General features: G+C 53.6%; 1 protein-coding gene across 1 annotated transcript; it reads left to right on the forward strand.

The window, feature by feature from the left end:
- Positions 1 to 1,877: 1,877 nt before the first annotated feature.
- On the forward strand, positions 1,878 to 20,382 carry COCSUDRAFT_49100 (hypothetical protein; the record flags this gene model as incomplete). The annotated part of the gene is made up of 51 exons (XM_005643388.1): positions 1,878 to 2,066; positions 2,410 to 2,505; positions 2,617 to 2,671; positions 3,556 to 3,890; positions 4,050 to 4,262; positions 4,436 to 4,662; positions 4,878 to 5,164; positions 5,368 to 5,562; positions 5,825 to 6,060; positions 6,221 to 6,385; positions 6,495 to 6,563; positions 6,680 to 6,940; positions 7,061 to 7,167; positions 7,262 to 7,427; positions 7,582 to 7,683; positions 7,804 to 7,913; positions 8,043 to 8,154; positions 8,223 to 8,382; positions 8,534 to 8,709; positions 8,817 to 8,971; positions 9,192 to 9,384; positions 9,521 to 9,733; positions 9,881 to 10,087; positions 10,311 to 10,520; positions 10,729 to 10,801; positions 11,824 to 12,020; positions 12,106 to 12,201; positions 12,328 to 12,382; positions 12,941 to 13,071; positions 13,210 to 13,410; positions 13,602 to 13,828; positions 14,013 to 14,305; positions 14,617 to 14,709; positions 15,031 to 15,260; positions 15,430 to 15,579; positions 15,692 to 15,757; positions 15,864 to 16,124; positions 16,239 to 16,342; positions 16,448 to 16,613; positions 16,716 to 16,817; positions 16,937 to 17,046; positions 17,152 to 17,221; positions 17,390 to 17,549; positions 17,676 to 17,884; positions 17,961 to 18,109; positions 18,305 to 18,497; positions 18,787 to 18,939; positions 19,048 to 19,254; positions 19,445 to 19,609; positions 19,785 to 19,857; positions 19,993 to 20,382. 51 exons carry the CDS (start codon positions 1,878 to 1,880, stop codon positions 20,010 to 20,012), a joined length of 8,193 nt encoding a protein of 2,730 aa, XP_005643445.1. The 3' UTR covers positions 20,013 to 20,382.
- Positions 20,383 to 21,809: the final 1,427 nt, after the last annotated feature.

Consider the following 21,809-nt stretch of genomic DNA (forward strand, 5'->3'; position numbering starts at 1 on the left):
GTGGCTATGCCAGCAACAAGCAAGGACATCTTTAAGAGGGAGAGTGCTGCAGCACAGAGATGGCTTGCCTGCAGGTGCAGTCCTCACTGGCGCTGATCATGAGGCCACCCCAGAACCTCACATCCCACACGCGTGCCTCGTGCCCATACAGGATCCTCACAGCCACGAGGGTGATGGGGTCTGTACTGGCCTTGGGAGCTTCCTTGGGCAAGGCCCACACTCGCACAGTCCTGTCGTCGGATGCAGATGCCAAGGTGCTGCCGTCCGGGGCCCAGCAGACTCTGTTAAGAGCACCTTCAGATTTACAGTGCTCACCATGCAGAGGATCTTTGTTACAATGAAAGTCTGTCACAGAAGGACAAGCGTGACTTTCCGACACGGCCAATGAAGAATCTCGCTTGCCTGTGGATTGATCCATCATGTCCTTTCAAACGGTACAGGGCTGCATGGTGAGTATGTGCGGGGACAACATCGCATGTGTTTTCTGCTGCAGAAATGGCCACATGCCAGACTAGTACATCAAGAAAGACTGTCCCAGCTGCCACCCAGATGTCCACATGTGACGAGTTCTGCCCCAAGCAAATATAACAGATAAGGTTCTGATTTAGTCAATTTGACTTTGGATGCGGCTGCATTACCTTGCATTCACAGAGCTGTTGTGTAGAGAGGAAATGGAGATCCACATACCTGCATCCCTGCATGAAGGGACAATGAGTAGAGAAGCAGCTTCTCGGTGCATTGGGCTGACTGAATGAGTTGCACCTGCAACCAGAAGCATGGCATTCTGCGTTAGCCTCTTGGCAGAGATTAGTACTGTAGATGGTCTTGCTGCGTCATCTTGGCATATCTGCACACGAGAGTGATTCCCTTAGGAAAGCGGCACACCTTTGCATGACAGTCATCCGCACTTGCCGTGATGCGGAACACGCTGATTGAGTTGTTGCTGAGTCCCACCACACAGAGTCCACTCGCGCTACTGATCTGCCTTACATTTATGTCAAGAGTCCAATGCGAAAATGGCCCAAGCTGGCTGTGGCTAACAAACACAGGGACCTCCTCGGGTCTGAAAAGGAAGACCTGCAATTCAGAAGGAGTCTGAGAAATTACGGCAGCTAATCGTCTAATTTTCTACCTTCTGGAATGAGAACACTGACTCCAGTTGCGGACCTTTGCCTGCCTGCCTCCATGGACGGCTAGCAGGGGGCCCCAGTGGCCAGAAGCACTATGAATTCCATGAACACGCGTTCCATCCTCGAAGGCAGTATGCTTTAAATGATCTCCATCTTCTTTTGCCAGATTGTACGCGTAAATTTGAGATCCAATCCCTGCACAGGAAGCGCAGATCACGACTGGATCGTTCAGAAAAACTATGAAGAGAAGCACCCTGTGCACATTTGTTCCGCACCTGCTAGCACGTAGATGTCTTTGATGCCTGACTCTAAACACCACAGCGTAGTCACATCTCCTGTGAAGTCACGGCGATACAATGGCATCGATCTACAAATCTACGACTTCGCGTGTTCTGGTGGGCAAGCTTCGATGTTCTGCAGATCAGCCGTACTAGTCATTCCGTGACAATCACATATGTTTCATATGACTGTTCGGAGATTTGCGTGCTGATTTTTGGTGCATGCAAGATAGCACGTGAGCCCTTCAGGCGAAGCACGCCCCTTTCCTTGAGCGTGTCGTGCTGCGCTCTGTCCAGGGATCGCGATGTGCAAACTTACTTGCCCGATAGTTCTAGACTCAGGCGTACTAGATTTCCTAGGACATAGCTCTCTAGACTCTCCTCGAGGACGTTCATCATAGCTCTGCTGGAGTGACATGGCTTGACTTTCTGAAGACATTATCCATTTAGTCCCCCCTTCTTCTTTGATATGGACGCTATCGATCTAACTAAATCTGATAGTGACGAGGACGTGCGTCTGGTGAAGCGCCAGAGGACAAGCTCACCCGACGACGAGGTAGAACTGATTGAAAAGCCTCACACACCAGCACCGGCTGCCGCTGGCCCAGAAGTGGCTCTCGGCGATGAGGATCTCCTAATCATCAGAGCTACTGGACCGGTGTGTTCCCATTGGCTTCAGATCGTTGGATTCGTATTGCTGGAAAGCGTGAACACCATCACAAGCACCTTCCTAGAGTACTATGGGATATGCACACTTGGATCGCTGCCTAGGGGGCGATCTCCAAGTTGCGTGATTGTGAACTTCAGATTACTTCCTTTGTTCGACTTGACGGATCCATTTGGCGCACATGTCAGACTCGCTTCAGAATAACATCGTGTTTTGAAACTCTGGCATAGGTGGTGGCACCTTGACGGCAGCCCCACTCTCCATTTCGATTGGCTCTATGGCCCTGTTATCTTATGCTCTTAATCGTAAAACCAGAGTGCCCCATCGTTGACAGGTGTGGAACCAGGATTTGCCACACGGCAGGACGCAGTGCGGCAAGCATCCCTTTGTCTCATCAAAGAGTCCCAGCAATAGGGAACACTGCATCAAGGTAACTTTTTACTGAAAAGTGAGCGAATACTGCAGGTGTCCTAATGATCGGGGTGGCATTCACTCACAAATGCCCTCCAAGAGTTGCTGATGTGGATTGCATGCCATGCAGTGCTTCTCTTATGTCTGCGATGTGGAAGCGGACAAATGCCAGCTTTGGGGGTCAGGTGAGACCCGTTTTGTGGCTTCTGCTTGCTTTGATAGTATTTGCACCACAATGTGTTGCTGTATGCCAGCTTGTGGCAATATATACTGCCCTGCACAGGCCACAGCAGCCAGGATCACTGCAATGCACATGGCGGACGCAGCTTATACAGGGACATGCGCGCAGCTGCCCAGAGGTCGGCCGCATCTCCCCCTGCCCTCCCATCTGCATCTGGGGCAGCCGGGCCATCAGCCGGCTCTGCAAGCGCCCAAAGACGGCAGAGCTTCCCCACATCTCCGCATGGTGTTGCTTCGGAAGGCTCTGCGGCAGCTGGAAGCAAGCTGAGCATGGGGAATGTGCCAGGTGCCGCGCCACCCTCCAGTGCTGCCCGGCTGGATGCAGTCAGTGGACAGAACGCAGGCAGTCACTCGAGGGCCGAATGTGTTGCCCACCGCTTTCATCACCAGATGAACACAGAGAATCACCCGCACTGTGACCTGGTAGGTGCTGTGATCTAGAGCAATTCTACTTGCTGTCACCACCTCACAACCATGCGTTTTCTGTCTCAACTGTCACTTCTATTGTAATCATTGTGTGTCCCTATCAATGTGAAGCATTGCACAGAAAATTGATCTGGTACTTACGCTTTGGAGGTGGTCCTCATGGACAGATTAATTGACATTTTCGTTCTGCATGCAGTGCAAGTGCTTCATCTGCGACGATCTGGCATCAAAAGTGCGAACGCTGGGGGACCGGTGAGCCCTCCTGGCGTGCAAGGGCATGCACATGCTCATTTGATGATGCGACACGGGTTTTTACCATGCTATGCCACTGGCATGCATGACTGACTGGCGCGCAAACATAAGCCTGCTCTCATACTGATTGGTGGACATGTATGGCTTGCAGGTGCGGTATTCAACGACCACTGCAATGCGCATTCAGCCATGCAGGCCTACAGGCTACTGCGAGAGGCCCAGAAGCGCAAACCCCACTCTGGGCTGGCGCCCTCACAGCCCTCAGCCGTGCCCGTGCAGGTCCCGCCACTGCCGGACCCGATGCAGGTTAACAGTGGATCACATGGTCACAGCAGCGCTCCTCAGTCAGCTCCCCCCACAGCAGCCCAGTGTGCAGCCAAGAAGGCCAAGGAGGCCTGGAAGCCTCTTGACCCGAGCAATGTGCTGCCGGATCCCAGCCTGAACAAGCAGATGGTAGAGATTGGGACCATCCACTTGCCCATCAAGGTATGTCACACCTGCTCATATAAGTATTCATGACAGACCCTCATTTTTGAACTCTCTGTGCGCTGCATTCTTTCGTCTCATGCCTGCTACATGAACAGCCGTCTAATTTAATTTTCTTGCCCAGATGGTCTTCTAGGTGAAAGTATGCTTTGTGCACAGGCAGTGGAGCCCTACACCCTGGCAGACCTGCAGGAGCGGTTAGTGCCCACAGGCATATGGAGCAGGTACAGGGAGAACGAGTACTACAGTCACCGCACAGCCATTGCCATTTCCACCGTCCAGTACAACACCGCCTTGGTGGAACTGCTGCCCCTGCCACTGCTGCAGCATGGGTGCGAGCGAACGCCGATGCGCGTTCGCCGTGTCACCATCGTGAGCGCACCTGGCTCCCTTGAGCTCTTGCACTTCTGCATTTGGGCTTGTCATGAGGCACACCTTACCTGAAAGCATACAATACAATGCTTGAAGTATGCACGCCTTCAAGCAATCCAATATCCAGCAAGTATGATTTCTGCTGGATTGTAAGAGGATTGCTGCTTTCGCAGGTGAGCCACGATGGCCGCGCCAAGCCTCTCACCATAGGCGTCAGCGTGCACAAGGAAGCAAAGATGTCAGAGCTGCTGGAGGCTGTCAGGCAGCACCCTGCAGCAGCATGCAGCCCAGAGGAGGAGCTGATCTTGGCATACTCCACGAGGAACAAGAATGCCTGCATGAAGGCTACCCTCGTCCCTAGCATGTCCACAAAGACTCAAGAGTACCAGGCCAAGCATGGGTGCGGCTCCATTTCACAGTTGCAGCCAATTGAACATAACCAACATCTTGCCATTCCATGTACTATTACAAAGCATGACCTCCCAAGCACTTCCTATAAAGCCTGTGGCTCTTCATCAAGCCAACTAGGATTTTTACCGACCATTGGGGCAAATTGACTGGAGCATGTTATATGTATGGTTGCATATATCTGAGGTCACGCATGTGTGCATGCAGGTATGTCGTGTTCCGTGTACCTCGCGTCAAAGCTGTCAAGGAAGAGGCGAAGCGGTCCATTCATGCGGTGGTGCATGGGAAGAAATATAACCCTGGCAGCTACCCAGACTATGTGGACACCGCTCACCCCATCATGATCAGCCTGACTGCAGACTTGTGGAAAGGAGGCAAAGCAGCGGGGAAACAAGTGGCAGCCATGATTGCCGCTGCATTGGCTCCGCATCGCAAGCCGGACTTGCCCAACAAGCCCCCTGACCAGGGAATGGAGCTCATCCGCTACAGCAACTGTGCGTGACCTTTATCCAATGTGCTTACTTCATGTGATGGTGGCACAGCTCCAACTGATACTGCGCTTACTGCGGCAGTGCAGGGTGGTGAATCTGTGTGAGATCTGGCTCCATTGCAATGGACACCCTGACTTTGTCAAATGCTCACACGCGATCCCTCTTGCTTGCTAGCGGAGATTGAGCACTTTTTGTGGCCTGCGCAGCTGGGTATGCCACTCCAGGCATCAGGCGCAGCTTTGACCACGCAGCGAAAAGCCTCCTTGAGCTGTCCAATTGCATCGATGAGGGTGTGATGTATATTGGAGCCCACTGGAAGTCTCCTGGTCTGGAACTGTATGACACAGAGTCCTGGTCGCAGCCCGAGGTGGATGCTAGCGCCTCTGAGGAGGTCATGGCCGGTGAGTTGTCCCCCTTGCTAAAATTGCATCTAGCTTAGAACATGGAGCACCATCTTGTTAATCTTTCACCTAGTGAAGCGCGCTGGTGTTTGCTAGGATATGTTGTGTGCTCATTCCAAACAATGCATTTCCAGGCATGAAGAGCGCCACACCTCTGGGAAGATTTGTCTAGACCCTGTTTGCACGCTGTCTCTGTGATGTGCGAGGCCTCTTTCCATCTTCAGGCCTCTCCTGATACCATGATGCGCTGTGCTGCTGCCAGACACGGAGTTCCTGATCAAGGAGGAGGAGGAAGCCACCAAGGCACAGGAGGATCGGGCAAAGCTGCCAAGAGACCTGTTGAGCGAGCTGTCATCTGCATGCACGAATTACCGAGCTGACCAGATAAAATTGGCGCAGTCGTGTCACAAGGCATTGACGCCCCCTGTCGCAGCCTGCAAGCTCGCCATCTTCCCAGACAGAGAGGGCGGCGCGGAGTGTGCCACCCTTGCAATCCAGGTGTGCTTGATTGGCCTCACTCGTCCAGACCTTCCTTTGAGCATGTTGCGATGCATGCACCACTGCTGTGCAGTCTTTCTTGGCATGCTTGTTTGGACAATATTAAGATTGGTTCACATTCTATGGAGCATTCCTGACTGAAATAGCTGTTGTTTGCCAGGTATTTGTTTGGCACAGACGTGGGACATTCAACCGCGACTTTTTCCGCTCGCCAGATGATTGGGCGCCTGCTGGCAAGGAGAAAAGGCGCTTCAGATACCTGGAGAACTCAGAGTGCCTTGAAGACACCATGCGTTTCCTGCTCAAGGACAACCCACTGGCGGAGGTGAATAAGCATACTTTGTGGCATTATACAATCTTTTCTTTTTATGCTAGCCTGAGAGTCACAGGCAGTGGGAACCAATTACTAAGAACATGTCTACAACCTGTCGCAGGCTATGGAAGAGGAGCTCAAGGCCTGTCTCTCCAAAATGCGCTCAGTTGGGTCCAACCGCGGCGTCACGGTGGGCCACTTGAAATTTAAACACTGAGGGAAAATATTTTCTTGCCCACATCCAATCACCAAGAGTCGATGTATTCTAGTGTTTTGTGGAGCGCTCAAATGGTGTGTCATGGGCAGATGCTGATGAAATTAATGGAAGCCGGGGAGCGGCCGGAGGAGCCCCAGCCGCCGGGATTGACGGTGCAGCTGCACCCGTACCAGCGCCAGTCGCTGCGCTTCATGCTGGACAATGAGAGCGGAGAGGGCGGCCACCGGCGCCACTTCTGGGTTCCCTGCAAGACCCCCAGCGGCTTCACCTTCTGGTGGTCGCCTATTTTCAATCGGGCATGCAAGCAGGTTGCTCCAAGCCCCTGGGGCGGCTTCTTGGCTGAGGAGATGGTAAGGTCTCCATATGCTGCGAGTGCAGAAGATTTGGAGTCTGTGCGATTTTGTCAGCATTTCTGGCGGCATACCACATGAACAAAAGACTAGTCCTGATAATCATCTTTGTGCATGCAGGGCTGCGGCAAGACTGTGGAGGTTTTGGCATTGATCCTGTCCAACCCAGCATCACCAGATGTCGTGTCTGGCACTCTGGCTCCTGACGGGGTTTCCATTCAGAGCAGGTATGCCACAAGACAGCTTGATACTGTGAGATGAAACTGCTGCAGCCATTCTGCTCTAGCGTCTGACTCTGCTTTGTGTTTGTGCCCTGTGCAGGGCGACGCTGGTGGTGTGTGCTGTGTCCCTGGTGGGGCAGTGGATGGAGGAGGCCAGGTCCAAGCTGAACGGATCTCTGCGCATGTACCAGTACCACGGGCAGGGCAGGAACAGGGACGTTCAGAGCCTGGCCACCGACTACGACCTCGTGGTCACCACCTACCAGGTAGTTTCTGCGGAGGGTTTTGAGTTAGGCACAACTGGGGCCGTGTGTCCAGCTTCTGATGACAAGGCACATAATGCATGGCTGAGGATGTTTGCAACTGCATGCAAATACTGCTTCTTCCGGTAGCTGAACATGTGCATATGTCTCCATGCAGACGCTGGGCTCGGACTGGAGGATGTACACCAAGAAGGGCGGCAACACAGACGGGCGCTTCCAGCCATTGGGGCAGATCCACTGGCACAGGGTCGTCCTGGATGTGAGTGCCTGCACCTCACAAGCGGACCCACCATCCCAAATTTTTGTTCCACTGATATTTGGGTATATTTCGTTTGGATAGAGTATCACTGAATTTCAAAATAAGCTGTCATTGCCGCAGGAGAGCCACACTGTGAAGGCAGGTGGCGCACAGCAGGCAATGGCATGTTGTGCGCTGAAGGCAGACCGCAGGTGGTGCTGCTCAGGCACGCCGATCTCCACGGAAGTCAGGTGAGGATGCTAGCACGCGCTGGCTTGATCTCCTGGGATAGAGGAAACTGCAGAGTGCTTGATGCCGTTAAGAAAGAGCCCTGCCTCACCCAACTTCACCTGACGATCTGGGATTTTGTTGGAGTGCAGTGATTTTATGGGGCAGTTCAACTTCCTGGGCTGCCACCCCTTCAGCCTGAAGAACTACTTCCTTTTCCAGGCAAGCTGGTCCACCTCTCCAGAAGTCTACCTAATTCATATGGTGAATTGTGCCTTAAAGCAGAAAATTATTGTAGAGCACTCGTTGAGGCATGATAGAGTGTCGTGCAGGTGAAGCCCACGTGGTTATCCAGCTACAATCACAAATCAGATGGTGCTGTGTGCTTGCTGTATGCGCTGGGCCGCACAGCAATCCGCCACACCCAGCAGCAGCGGCTCGGCGGCATGACTGTCTGCGAGCTGCCTGAGAAAACCGAGGAGACTGTTGCAGGTACAAGATAGCATGCCTTTTTAGGAATCCCCTCAATCAAGAGTTTTCTAGTAGCCTTGACAGGATGTGATTGGCCAGCAGTGAACAAGAAGTAGCTCAAGTGGCAAAACTAGTGATGCCATTGAATTTGTATGTTGCTGTGGCAATGCAGTGGAGTTCTCAGAGGCGGAGCAGCGCTTGTACCTGCGCGTGCACAAGGAGGCCAAGGCGGAGTTTGAGAAGTACACAGCTCAGGGCATGAACTGGGTCGTGCGCAACCTGCTGTCCATCATGGCCCTGCTCAGCCCCCTCCGCGCCATCTGCTCTGGCGGCGTCCTGCGCGAGCGGGTATTGCCCCAAGTCAACAGTTGCACCAATTACTCTGCACCAATCGCTTTCCTGAAGTCTCAATTTGATGGGAGCTGTAGTGAAGTGGTTGGAAACTTTGTGCGCAGGATGTCAAGGTGCCCAGCATGGAAGAAGCACAAGAGCAGGAGGCACAAGCTGGGGCCGACCGAAACCTGGTGGCACCCTCGGAGGAGTGCTCCATCTGCCTGAATGCTGACATGGAGCGCCCCTGCCGCACTCCCTGCCTGCACTGGTTCTGCAGGTGCGGATTTAGCTGCTTGAGATTGCCTGCATGTGCACCGCTTCTGGTTCTGCTGAAGACCCTGTACAACAATCGTGTCATGTCGACAGGTCGTTGCCTTGCAGCAATGCCTTGCCAGGGTAGGTCCCTACTCTACTGCCTTTCATCCTGATGTTGCTCAGGTTGTAGGAGACATTGCAAATAACGGTAGTTGATAGGCCTGAGTTACAATCCGCTGCAGGGAGTGCATCAGTGCCGAGCTGACAGTGAGGGACAAGTGCCCGCTCTGCCGCCAGCAGATCCAGATGGCACAGCTGACGGAGGGCGTGTCTGCCCCTCGGGATGAGGACGAGGAAATGGAGGAAGCCCCCACTGATGGCGCAGCCGCCAACTTGGTTGTTTCCGAGTCCAAGCTGCGTGTGCTCCTGAATGAGGTGAACCAGACTGACACCATTGCTTAGCTCCTATTGCAGATGGCATTGTGCAGGGGCAGCAGCAGCGCTGACGTAAGCTTGCACGACGCTATAAGAATGGTGCTGTGCTGGTGCCATCTATTGTGTCTGTTGGCAGGTCTCTTTTTACTCATGGCATGACGATAGAGGCACCTCAAATGGCGCAATGCTGGTTGCAGCTGGCGGACATGCGTGCAAAAGATCCGGCGGCAAAGGCGCTGATATTCACGCAATCAACAGCACGCTGGAGTGGTTGATGGCGCGGCTGACGCAGGAGGGCTATGGCTACCGCACCATCTCGGGCAGCATGCCTCTGAAGAAGCGCAGCCAGGTGATTTTGCTTTCCTTTTGGTGGTCCCTTATCTCCTGGGTATCCTTCATTAGGGAGCATGTAAGCGGCTGCCGTGAGGGGTCTCTTCTGTGGGCATCAATGTTGACATTGTGCCAGTAAGATAAACTGCATGCTTTCTTTGCGCAGGCGATAGAAGCGTTCCAGCGGGACCCTCCCACGACGGTGTTCCTGCTGAGCATGCGCAGTGGCGCGGTGGGGATCAACCTGACGGCGGCCAACCACGTGTTCATCCTGGAGCCCGCCATGAACCCCGCGCTGGAGGACCAGGCCGTCGGCCGCGCCTTCCGCATGGGCCAGACCCGGCCGGTCATCGTCAAGAAGCTCTACATCAAGGTGGGATGCTGTTTGCATGCATCATTCCATGCTCCACGGCCCACAAGCCATGTATTGTTTACTTGACCTGCATATTGCGTGCTTTGAACCTACTGTATGCTGATTATAGCTCAGTCATCTTCTACACCTGTTTGTAGGCCGCTCTGCAATTGCATTTTACCTCATTCAACCTTGCTGACTCATTGCAGAGCCATGGCAACACTGACGCTTGCACCGCCTGCAGGGGTCTGTGGAGGAGCGCATCATGGAGCTGGTGAAGGATCGGCGAGAGGGCAAAGTGACGGGGGGCGTAGGGGACGCTGCTGGCCACTCGGAGGAGGGTGACTACAGCAGGCATGTGCGCAAGAGCAAGATGCGGCAGCAGGATGTGGCCGGCGCCATCAGCACTGACCGCCAGAACCTGCGCCTGGCAGAGCTGCAGCTGCTGTTCAAGGTTTGTGGCAGCTTGTAGAGCATGCTCTGTTGGATTTATGACAGCTATTTCCTTGCTGGCCTGAATGATAGGTGTGGTTTTGTGTTGCACTGATCTCTGGGTCTGCTGCCGGCCTGGCTTTGAACATTGTCATGTCCGGGCATGTTGCCTCTATAGTCATGTCATGAGTCAGAAGAGACCTGGCTGAGTATCTTGTTGTCCTGTGCAGGACCCCTTTCTGCCCATCACAGCGGACTTGCAGCAGGCAGCAGCGGCATATGATGCAGCTCCTGCAGCGGCAGGTAAGACTGATGCACCTGTGGCTGTGCATGTTGTGGGGAGACAATGGAAATCATGTAGACTTTGCTTGCAGTCAAGGAGACACCTGCGCTCATTGCTCAATTCAGCCTGGACTTTTGCAACGCAGCAGGCGCAGATGAACCCTAAAATAAATACGCCATCTTTGTGTTTTGCAGCGTGTGGTGGGTGCGCCTGAGCAGCTGAGGACAGGGTGCACATGCCTTTTCAAATCTCTCTTGGATGTTGAGTATGTTCTTGTCAAGGGATGCCCTTTCAAGATTTTGTACAGCTCAGCTTACTGCTTGTTTTGGTGACTTAACGTGTATATACTTGTACAGTGTGCTGATCTTATGATCATGATTGCTTCCAAGAAGATCACCGTAGCTGAGTATATCAGAGGTAGGCATGGCCTTACAATAACCGCTTCGGACAGCACTTATATGCTAGATCTAAATCTGTCTAGCCTGATTGTCCCTTGTGAACGAGGCTAGCCGTAGATTGAGGAAGGCTGGCACCAGCGCCCTGACTTGACATGTTATCTGCTGGCGTGCTGTAGTGTGCTTGAGCTGTAATAAGACTTTGATGACGCCTGCATAAAGTATATATATATATATATATATATGGGGCATACATGGCATGCCACAAGCTGCCTAGGCGCCTTCAACAATAATGGCATGCATGTACAGCATCTCCATGACATTTTTGTGATAGATATTGCAAGGTCATTTGTGAGTGGAGTCTTGGCGCTTCTGTATAAAATCTGTTGCAACTTCCAGTTGACTTCCAGCTTCACGTGGGTCTGCCATGCTGGATGCCCGTGGATGCCATGCTGTGCGAGTGCAGAGTCTTCAATCGGGTTGGGCTTGCAATTATCTTATTGCACAATCAGATGATCAGGCGAAACCTACAACTTGCTGCACCCATTCTGCGGAGATAGAGCTTTGTCGCCGATAAGTAGCATGCTGTGCTAGCATGAGATGATAGTTGACTTCCTGAGTATGAAAGACTACGCCCCCTTTATCAGATAGCATGGACACTATAGATCTAACAAATTCTGACAGTGACGAGGAGTTTCGATTCGCCAAGCGCCAGAGGAGGAGCGCACCCGACGATGATGAGGTCCAGATTGTAGAGAAGCCTGTCACACCAGCGCCGGCCGTCGCTGGCCCAGAACCAGCTCTCGGAGATGAGGATCTTCTGATCACAAGGGCCACCGGACCGGTGTGTTTTCGCTTCTTTTTATCATGAGAAGGGAAGTGATTCCTTGGATGTGCTGCTTCAAGCGACTATGCTGTTGCATTGCCAGATATGGAATCAGGATCTCCCGCATAGCAGAACGCAGTGCGGCAAGCATCCATTTGTCGCATCTAAGAATGTCAGCAATAAGGAGCACTGCAGCAAGGTGAGTCTGTTCTAGTACTCATCCATATTTTGGTGTTTGCCCACACTGTTCCTTGCCAGATCTGTAGTATGATCTACTTGCATCTTCCTGGCTTGCGGCCACTCAAGTTTGGTTGTGTGTATGCAGTGCTTCTGCTTCGTCTGCGATGTGGAGGCGGACAAGTGCCAACACTGGGGAACAGGTGACATTCTCATTCGCATGGGCTGGTGTGAACCACATGCGATGGCTTGTCGCAGTGACATGCGCTGAGAAGCAATGACTCTCCTCCCGCGCTGTCAATCCTTCACCGCAGCGTTTTGCCCGGTTCGTGCAGGCCAGAGCAGCCAGGATCACTGCAATGCGCATGGCGGACGCAGCCTGTTCAGAGACATGCACGCAAGTGCCCCGAGGCGGGCCGCATCTCCCTCCGCCCTCCCATCTGCAGGTGGTGCCGCCGGACCTTCAGGATATTCTGTAGGTGGCCGGCTGACTGCCACACCCACAGCAGCTAGGACCCCGGCACACCGTGCTGCAGCTCCGCTCAGGCTGAGCTTATCTTTGCCAGCTCTAGGGCCTCCAGCGCCCTCTGCTGGAGCAGGGCCATCCCGACAAGTCAACTTGGCAGAGGGTGAGGATGAGAGCGACAGCGACAGCGACAGTGGCAGTGATGACTCCGATGGCTACGACGATGGCTATTGGGAGGACATCGGAGATGACAGCAGGGATCCTTTCCGTTCAGGATATCTTGGGCAGCATGCAGCCGCACAGACCCCTGCTGAGATGCGGCCACGAAAGATGGCCATCCAGCCCCTCGATCCAGGCACCGTTCTGCCAGACCCCGCGCAGAATGACCGGATGCTCGAGCTTGGAACCATCAACTTGGCCATCAAGGTACATCCCTCATCAGGCTGCGCTGTGGCTTGCTCTGCTTACTTACATCCGGTTAAATCGCTCATCTTGCTCTTCTTTCACCACCATTTCCAAGGCACTTTTCTTACTGTGGCTGAGCAGCCACTGTGATTTGCGCAGGCCAAGGCGCCGTACAATCTGGCAGACTTGCGCGAGCGTCTGGTTCCTACAGGCATTGCAAGCAAAGAGAATGAGTCTGCTCGTAAAGATCGTGTGACCATTTCAAGCCTCCACTGGTCTGATATGCTCGAGCTGCTGCCGCTGCCGCTGCTACAGTATGGATGTGAGCGGACGCCCATGCGCGTGCGCCGCGTCACAATTGTGCGTTCCGTTATACTTTTCATCTGGAAGGCCCTGTGCGAAGTTTCATACTTGATCCCTTCATGCGTGGAATGCCTTTGTTCATCACCTGCCTGCGCCAACGCAGTGGCTCAGCTTGTGCTGCCAGTGCCATTGTAGCACCGCTAAATATGGCTGCTCCTGATGCTGGGGAAAGTGTGATCTGCTTTCAGGTACACCATGACGGCCGTGCGAAGCCTCTCACAGTGGGTGTGAGCGTGCACAAGGATGCAAGACTCTCTGAGCTGCTGGAGGCTATGAAGCAGCACCCTGCAGCAGCCTGCAGCCCAGAGGAGGAGCTGGTTGTGGGGTACTGCACCGGGGAGGCACCCAACCCCCTCCATACCACCACCTTGCTGGATGCCTCACAGGAGACCAATGAGAAACATGCCAAGCGAGGGTGCGCACTGGTTTGAAGCTTCCATTTATATTGCGGCAGGCAGCCTGCATGGTCCGTGATGCATATGGCACAACAGCCAGGGCCATCAGAGGGATGCAGTTCTGGGGGTTATCTGTACCGGCATGGCAGACATGCACCCCTGCTGCATCCGTAATAATCATGCGTCCCTCTTCTCGATTTGCAGGTATGTGGCATATCGCGTGCCGCGTGTCAACCCTGGGCAGTCCAAGCGGCCCAGAAGAGTAATGGTCTTCAACAAGAAACGTGACCACGAGGAATACGACAACAAGTATGCAAGTTACTTGGACACTGCTCACACGCTGCTGCTCGACCTGCCCGGAGACCTGTGGAAGGGCGGCCATGATGAGAGCAAGACAGTGGCGCGCATGGTTGCCGGGGCGCTAGCCCCATATCGGAAGCCCGGCTTGCCCAAGCCGGCCTTGAACCGCTGCTTCTCTCTCCACCGCTGCGACACTTGTGCGCAAGCTGTGCCAGCCCCCTCCGAATGTTGCTACCCAAAATGATGCCGCATTGAATATGATCGGATGTCTGCTCGCAGACCCATCAGCAGAGCATCCGGCATCCCCTCTCTGGGCGGTATGCAGAGAACTGCACTGTAGCACAGTACTGTGGAGGCACCTCTGATTGGAGCAGCAGTGGTGCTGATGCATGTGTGCTGCGCGCAGTGGGGGATGCGATGGATTGGGGGAAGAAGAGGTTTTGCCAAGCAGCGACAAGATCGCACCAGATCTCTGAGAGCATCGAGAATGGTGTGTTGTTCTTGGCAGCGCATTGGAAGCCCTGCGGCCTGGAACTGTATGATACAGGATCCTGGTCGCAGCCAGAAGTGGACCCCAGTGCATCCGAGCAGGCCATGGCCGGTGCTTCCCTATACACCTTCCCTGCAATCCTCAATATCATTGTTCTTGTTTTTTGTTCGTATTCTTATGATTATGATGATGATGATGATGACACATTTTGCAGTTCCTAGGCATCTAGGATCTAGGTAAGTCCCGCAACACGCGTATCAGATTTCTCCAACAGTGATCCCTAAAATTTCAAGGGCCTTGCATGTGTACCAGATGCCAAGTCAGTGTGGCACCCCTGATGAGAGGCCTGGTCATCTGCTGAAGAAGTACTCTGAAGGAGAATAACAGGCTCAAGAATGTATCGCTAACAACAGGTTGTACAATTCTGTGCAGAGACAGAGTTGCTGATTGAGGAGGACAACAAATTGGAGGCGGCGAGGGACGAGCGGTCACATCTGCCAAATCTTCTGGTCATAGACCTTGCCGACGCATGCAGGACCTTCCGTGCGGACCAAAGAAAGCTTCCACAGAAGTCTGGCGAACCTATTCCTCTGGCTGCCTGTAAGCTTGCCATCCTGCCTGCCGAAGGGGCCAACCAGGAGATTGCCACGCTGTCAATCCAGGTTTGTGTCATGATCTTTTCTCCTACAAAAGTATTTTTGTGGAGCTTCCTTGTGGTATTTGTGATTGTATTCACTGCTGTACGGCTTGACTTTGCCTGCACTTGCTTATCAGAGCTCCTTTGTACTTAGTCTGCTCCAACTTCCCTAATGAGCTGGTGCCTTTGGCCAGATCTTCATCTGGAAGAGCAAGGGGCCATTCAACCGCGAGCTCTTTGAGTCAGCAGATGATTGGCTCATCAATGACAAGTGGTTTGCTGACTCATTAGAGTCCTTAACTATGGTCATGGAATATCTGACGAGGGACGATCCCCTGGCCGTGGTGCGCAAATCCTCATACCCCCCAATGCTGTGTAAGTTGTCATAGTTTGCCCAGATTTTGCACTGCATATTTTGATAGCAGAGAAAGTGCCAACATGCATTGGTTGATGCAGGCCATGCGCGAGGAGATGAAGGAGTGCTTCGGCAAGATGAAGGCGTCACGACCCTACAGTGATACGGTGTGCACAAGATCTGCGTTCTCAGCCATGGAAGAATTGAGAACACTCAGCTGTTCATTTATTTTCGATGAATCTGAGGACCTGTCATCCATTGTTGGGGCTTCAGATGCTGATGAAATGGCTGCAAGCTGGGGAGCGGCCGGACGCGCCGCAGCCGCCCGGGCTGACGGTGCAGCTGCACCCGTACCAGCGCCAGTCGCTGCGCTTCATGCTCGACAACGAGAGCGGAGAGGGGGGCCACCGGCGCCACTTCTGGGTCCCCTACAAGACCCCCAGCGGTTTCACCGTCTGGTGGTCTCCCATCTTCAAGCGAGCATGCAGGGTGGTTGCTCCGAGCCCCTGGGGCGGCTTCCTGGCTGAGGAGATGGTGCGCTGCCAACATCTGCTCAAGACCTTGAAATGCCAGTAACGATGGTACCTAGAGATTTTGCTTCCTAAATCATACTGATGTTGTAATGAGCCACCATAATGATGCATGCAGGGCTGTGGCAAGACCGTGGAAGTCTTGGCACTGATCTTGGCCAACCCAGCACCACCAGAGACTGTGTCTGGCACCTCCACTTCTGATGGCTACATTCAGAGCAGGTAGACATGGAGCACGTGTGGTGAAACACGCTGGAGCTTGATCGTTCTGAATGCTCTGCAGCAATTGCTCAAGATGTCATCTAAGCTGGGGAAAATATGCTACAGGGCGACGCTGGTGGTGTGTGCTGTTTCCTTGGTGGGGCAGTGGATGGAGGAGGCCAAGTCCAAGCTGAATGGCTCACTGCACATGTACCAGTACCACGGGCAGGGCAGGATAAGGGATCCAAAGCGACTGGCCGTGGACTATGACCTCGTGGTCACCACCTACCAGGTGAGCTAGCATGCTTGTCATGTGATATCTGCTAGCATGCAAATGCCTGAGGAACCAGGGGTAATTTGTAATTTTGACAACTGTGTGTGCAATTGCTTGCAGACGCTGGGCTCTGACTGGAGGATGTACACCAAGAAGGGCGGCAACACAGACGGGCGCTTCCAGCCTCTGGGCCAGATCAAGTGGCACAGGGTCATCCTGGACGTGAGTGCCTGCACCCATGCAATGCTGTTAGTGCGTTATTGCTGGACTTGTAGATCAATTTTTTTGTTTGACCAGACTTCTGCCTGCGATGTGATACAATGCATCTTGAATTCTTGCAGGAAAGCCACACTGTGAAAGCGGGTGGCGCACAGCAGTCGATGGCATGTTGTGCGCTGAAGGGAGACCGAAGGTGGTGCTGCTCTGGCACGCCAATATCCACAGAAATCAGGTGAGGGCTCACCAGGCTGAAAGAAGCAACAATGCCTTCACGAGTGCTTTTTAACCTAGTATATAGACAGTAACGTTGCCTCACGTCAGTGGTGTTGGCATGCAGCGAGTTCATGGGGCAATTCAACTTCCTGGGATGCCCTCCCTTCAGCACAAAGAACTTCTTCCAGTACCATGTACGAGCCCCTATGTGGGCAACACAGCCGATTGCACTGCCATGTAATACCTCCATGAGCTGCCTTCATGCGCCCCCATCAATCTGCCTCCCTGCCTGCCTGGAAGTCAACAGCTCAGCAGATCATGTGCACGTAGAGCGGCGATGTTGTGACCACCCGTTTGTGCAGGTCAAGCCAACTTGGACAACAGGCGCTTATAATCTCACAGATGGTGCTGTGTGCTTGCTGTATGCGCTGCGCCGCACACTCATTCGCCACACCCAACAGCAGCGCCTGGGCGGCAAGACTGTCTGTGAGCTGCCCAAGAAGACCGAGGAGAGCATTGCAGGTATTGCTGAGGTCTTCCTTGATGTCTGTGCAGAATTCCAAGAGTACATCAGTAAGGTGTAAAAATACCTGCCTCCTCCATGTGCATGCATGGTGCTGAGGATCCTCTCAAATGCGTGCCTTGCAGTGAATTTCTCCGAGGCGGAGCAGGGCCTCTACTTGCGCGTGCACAACGAGGCCAAGGCAGAATTCCACAGATATGTTTCGCGCGGCGCGCACTACGTTGCAAAGCATCTTCTGTCCATCATGAGCCTGCTGAGCCCCCTTCGCGCCATCTGCTCTGGCGGCGTGCTGCGTGACAAGGCAAGGCCCTTTGCTCCCATGGCGGACAGTCTTGTACATTGTCTTATATGGGCCATGTTTCGTTGAGTGAAGCTATATCAGGCATGACTGTATGAGGTGGTGACCGCAGGATGTCAAGGTGCCCAGCTTGGATGAGGAACAGGAAGTGCCTGTGGGGGTGGACCCAAATCTTGTAGCACCCTCAGAGGAGTGCTCCATCTGCCTCAACCTCGATATGGAGCGCCCCTGCCGCACCCCATGCATGCACTGGTTTTGCAGGTGAGCGTTCGGCTGCAAGCTGCAAGCATGGTTCTGCTATTGTGTCATTTGGGAAGCCACGATTGGCTAGTGGCCCATCTGGTTGCCATTGGTTTGCCTGGATCTCTTTGCTATTCCTTCTTGATCTGAAGGATGATGTCAAGCACAGCGTTGTCGACAAAGATGATCCAATCAAAATATGAAAATAAATTGCAGGGAGTGCATCACTGCCGAGCTCACGGTGAGGGACAAGTGCCCGCTCTGCCGCCAGCAGATCAGTGCGGCGGAGCTCACAGAAGGAGTGAGCGTTTCCAGAGGGGAGGACGATCAGCTGGACGCAGGCGTCAGCAGCTCAAGCACAACCACTGCAGTCGCGTCTGAGTCCAAGCTGCGCATGCTCCTAGATGAGGTGAGTCCCAAAGCACTGCTCCCGGTGTCTGCTCCACGGTATCACCCCCCTTTTCAAATTTATAGAGTCACGCCCTCTGCATGTGGCCTCAAGAGGAAAGATATGTCAATATAGCCAGCTATTAGCACAATCCGGCTGCCATTGGTCTCTTTTTGGACAATAAATAAAGGGCCGGGCATTGTTTATTATGTGTGCACAGCGATTGCCATACATTGTACTGACTTGGGAAGAGCAGCGACCCAGGTTGCTCACAGCATTTGAGCTTATGAATTCATGGGGCGCGGTGCAGCTGGCCAAGATGCGGGAGGGCGATCCGTCGGCCAAGGCGCTGATATTCACGCAGTTCAATGCCACGCTGGAGTGGCTGATGGCGCGGCTGACGCAGGAGGGCTATGGCTACCGCACCATCTCCGGCAGCATGCCCCTCAAGAAGCGCAGTCAGGTGTGCTTTGCGCTGCTCAATTGTGATGTGCTGTTTCTGCATCAGGGTTAATGTGGGCTTTCGTGGGTAGTGGACATGGCATCACAGCATGCTCCTTTCTCCCCCCAGGCGATAGAGGCGTTCCAGCGCGATCCGCCCACAACGGTGTTCCTGCTGAGCATGCGCAGTGGCGCGGTGGGGATCAACCTGACGGCGGCCAATCACGTGTTCATCCTGGAGCCCGCCATGAACCCCGTGCTGGAGGACCAGGCCGTCGGCCGCGCCTTCCGCATGGGCCAGACCCGGCCGGTCATCGTGAAGAAGCTGTACATCAAGGTGGGATGATCATGTTGGCTATTGCTGCATGCCAAAGGGACGTTGATCTCCATGCATGCATGCTCTCAACTTCTTAATAATGACATCAAATCCTGAATCAAGTGCCCTCCCTTCTACACCTCCATGTACAAAGCTGTGTTCCTGGGACTCCCCTGGACAAAGCTGCTGCTTAGATGCGCACTGCTTGCAGGGATCAGTGGAGGAGCGCATCATGGAGCTGGTCAACGACCGGCGCGAGGGCAAAGTGACGGGGGGCGTAGGGCCACAGGCCAGGGTGCGGCAGCAGGATGTGGCCGGCTCAATCAACACCGACCGCCAGAATCTGCGCATGGCAGAGCTGCAGCTGCTCTTCCAGGTGCGCCCCGGCATGTCATGTGCTTGGCACCAGGTGGGCTTTGAAATTGTGTGAATTAGGGGTTCTGCAGTTTGGCGCATCAAGCGGTCTGTCCGCTTTGATCAGGATGAGCTGAAGCCAAGCATTGCAGCCATTGTATCCAGGCTGCCTCTGAACCTCAGAGTGTTTTCTGCAGGACCCCTTCAAGCCAAGCACAGCAGGTTTGGTCCAGGCAGCAGCGGCATATGATGCAGCTCCTGCGCCAGCAGGTAGGAGCTGTACATTTCAGGACCTCCAAGATTAGTTCACTCCTTTGCTCATACGCTTGCCACAGCGCATGTCCTTGAGGAGTGCAGGTGTCTCAAAGATACGGATGATGATGGCAGACTATGTGTGCTTTGCAGCATGTGGCGGAAGCAGCTGACAGCGGCCTGCTGGCTAGCAGTAGCCACATCTGGATTCCAAATTCTTCTTGGTCTGTCCACAGGCCTTGTGATTCAACTTCAGAAGAGCATAGCCTTGGCGGATGGTCAGCTGCGGCGCCGGCGTGCCAATTGTTCTGTGATGTTGTACGAAAGCTTGTTAAACTCAAAATGCATACGCAGAACCCGTTACTCCACCAAGCTGCTGCGACAGCTTTAGAATGTGTACACATGTGCATGCAGTGCTGGGCACTGCCAGTGAGTGGTTGGCGCGCACAATATATTGTGTTAACGGGCAAAGCCATGCCTGTGCAGTACAAAAGAAAAGAAGGCCGATGCTGCTACTGCCTTTCTTGACCTCATTAAGGAAGGAAAAAGAAACCTGCCCTTCAATATTCTTCATTGCATGGATCGAATGCTGGTGCCAAAGTGCCATGCTCAGAAAGGCATTTCACGCGAAGCATGTCACGGCCACGTGGGCCATCAGCTTGCTGCATGAGCAATCTCGCTTGTTGGCCCTGTAACCATGGGAGACAAAAAGGGGATCTCTTGCTTTGCTGAGCTAGTAGATCACATCAGGCAGCTGGTTGTGCACGTAATCTCGCCAGTGGTACCAACTGTTCACGTCAAGGTTGCGTTCGTAGGAAGCGATAGAACGTGTTGACATCAAAAACGAGATCCATCACATCCCCCTTCGCCATCAGTATGGATGTTATAGATCTGACTCATCTTGAAGACGGTAAAGATCTGGGATCGGTGAAGCGTCTCAAGAGGATCCCACCCAATGAGGCCCAGGTCACTCAGAAGCCAAGAGCACCTGCGCCAGCTGGCCCTGACTCGCATCTCGGTGATGAAGATCTTGTGCTAACAAAATCCATCGGACCGGTAAGCGAGGCCAACCTCTATTTCTGCCTGCAACTCCCCCGACTTCCGAGGTACACGCAGATGCTAGCAATCGAAGCACCAGCGACAAAGCGACGTTGTGATTACTTGCATTTCACACGATTTTAAGCAGACAGAGTCCGTTATGGGGACATCCATGTGCCTGCATTTGACATAATGCCCTGTCAAGATCTGTAAGAACTGGGCTAGCACTGGCACCAAGATGCTGGACTTCCTCCGTGACTGACCGTGCTCATTGTATGCCAGGTGTGGAATCGGGATTTCCCGCATGTCAGGACACAATGTGGCAACCATTTGTTTGTCCCAACCAAAAGCATCAGCAATAGATCACACTGCAGCTTGGTGACTGCCCGTTTTCTGCGTTTTCAGCCCAATCGATCAAAAGCGCTTGAAACAGAGAAGAACCTGGTAAAAATGTGGCAAACCCACTTTCTCACAATCACTCACGCTGCGTGTGTGCCTTTCAGTGCTTCTGCTATGTGTGCGATGTGGAGGCGGACAAGTGCAAGCTCTGGGGTTCAGGTCGGCCTCCAAAATGTGTCTTTGCACGTACCGGTGCTAGCAGCACCGACCTGGCACTTTATCGTTTAAAAGCTGTTCAGATGCGTTGCAAGCAAGGCAATAAGAAGCATATGCTGCACTGCTGCCAAGGGTTGCATCATGTTTTCCCTGATTGCACAGGCTTATGGACCATGGATCACTGCAATGCGCATGCCGGCCTTCAGCTGTACAAAAACACGCGTTCAGCTGCCCGAGTGTCAGCCCCAGCCCAATACACTCATTTACCTGCAGCCTGGGCTTACACCCCCTGCCCCAGCTCGGCAAGCGCCCCAAGGACCTACACACCACTATCAGTGGCCAGCCCTCCCCAAGGCTCTGCTACAGCCACGAGCTCA

Source organism: Coccomyxa subellipsoidea, assembly GCF_000258705.1.
Source record: "Coccomyxa subellipsoidea C-169, whole genome shotgun sequence".
Lineage (NCBI taxonomy): Eukaryota > Viridiplantae > Chlorophyta > Trebouxiophyceae > Coccomyxaceae > Coccomyxa > Coccomyxa subellipsoidea.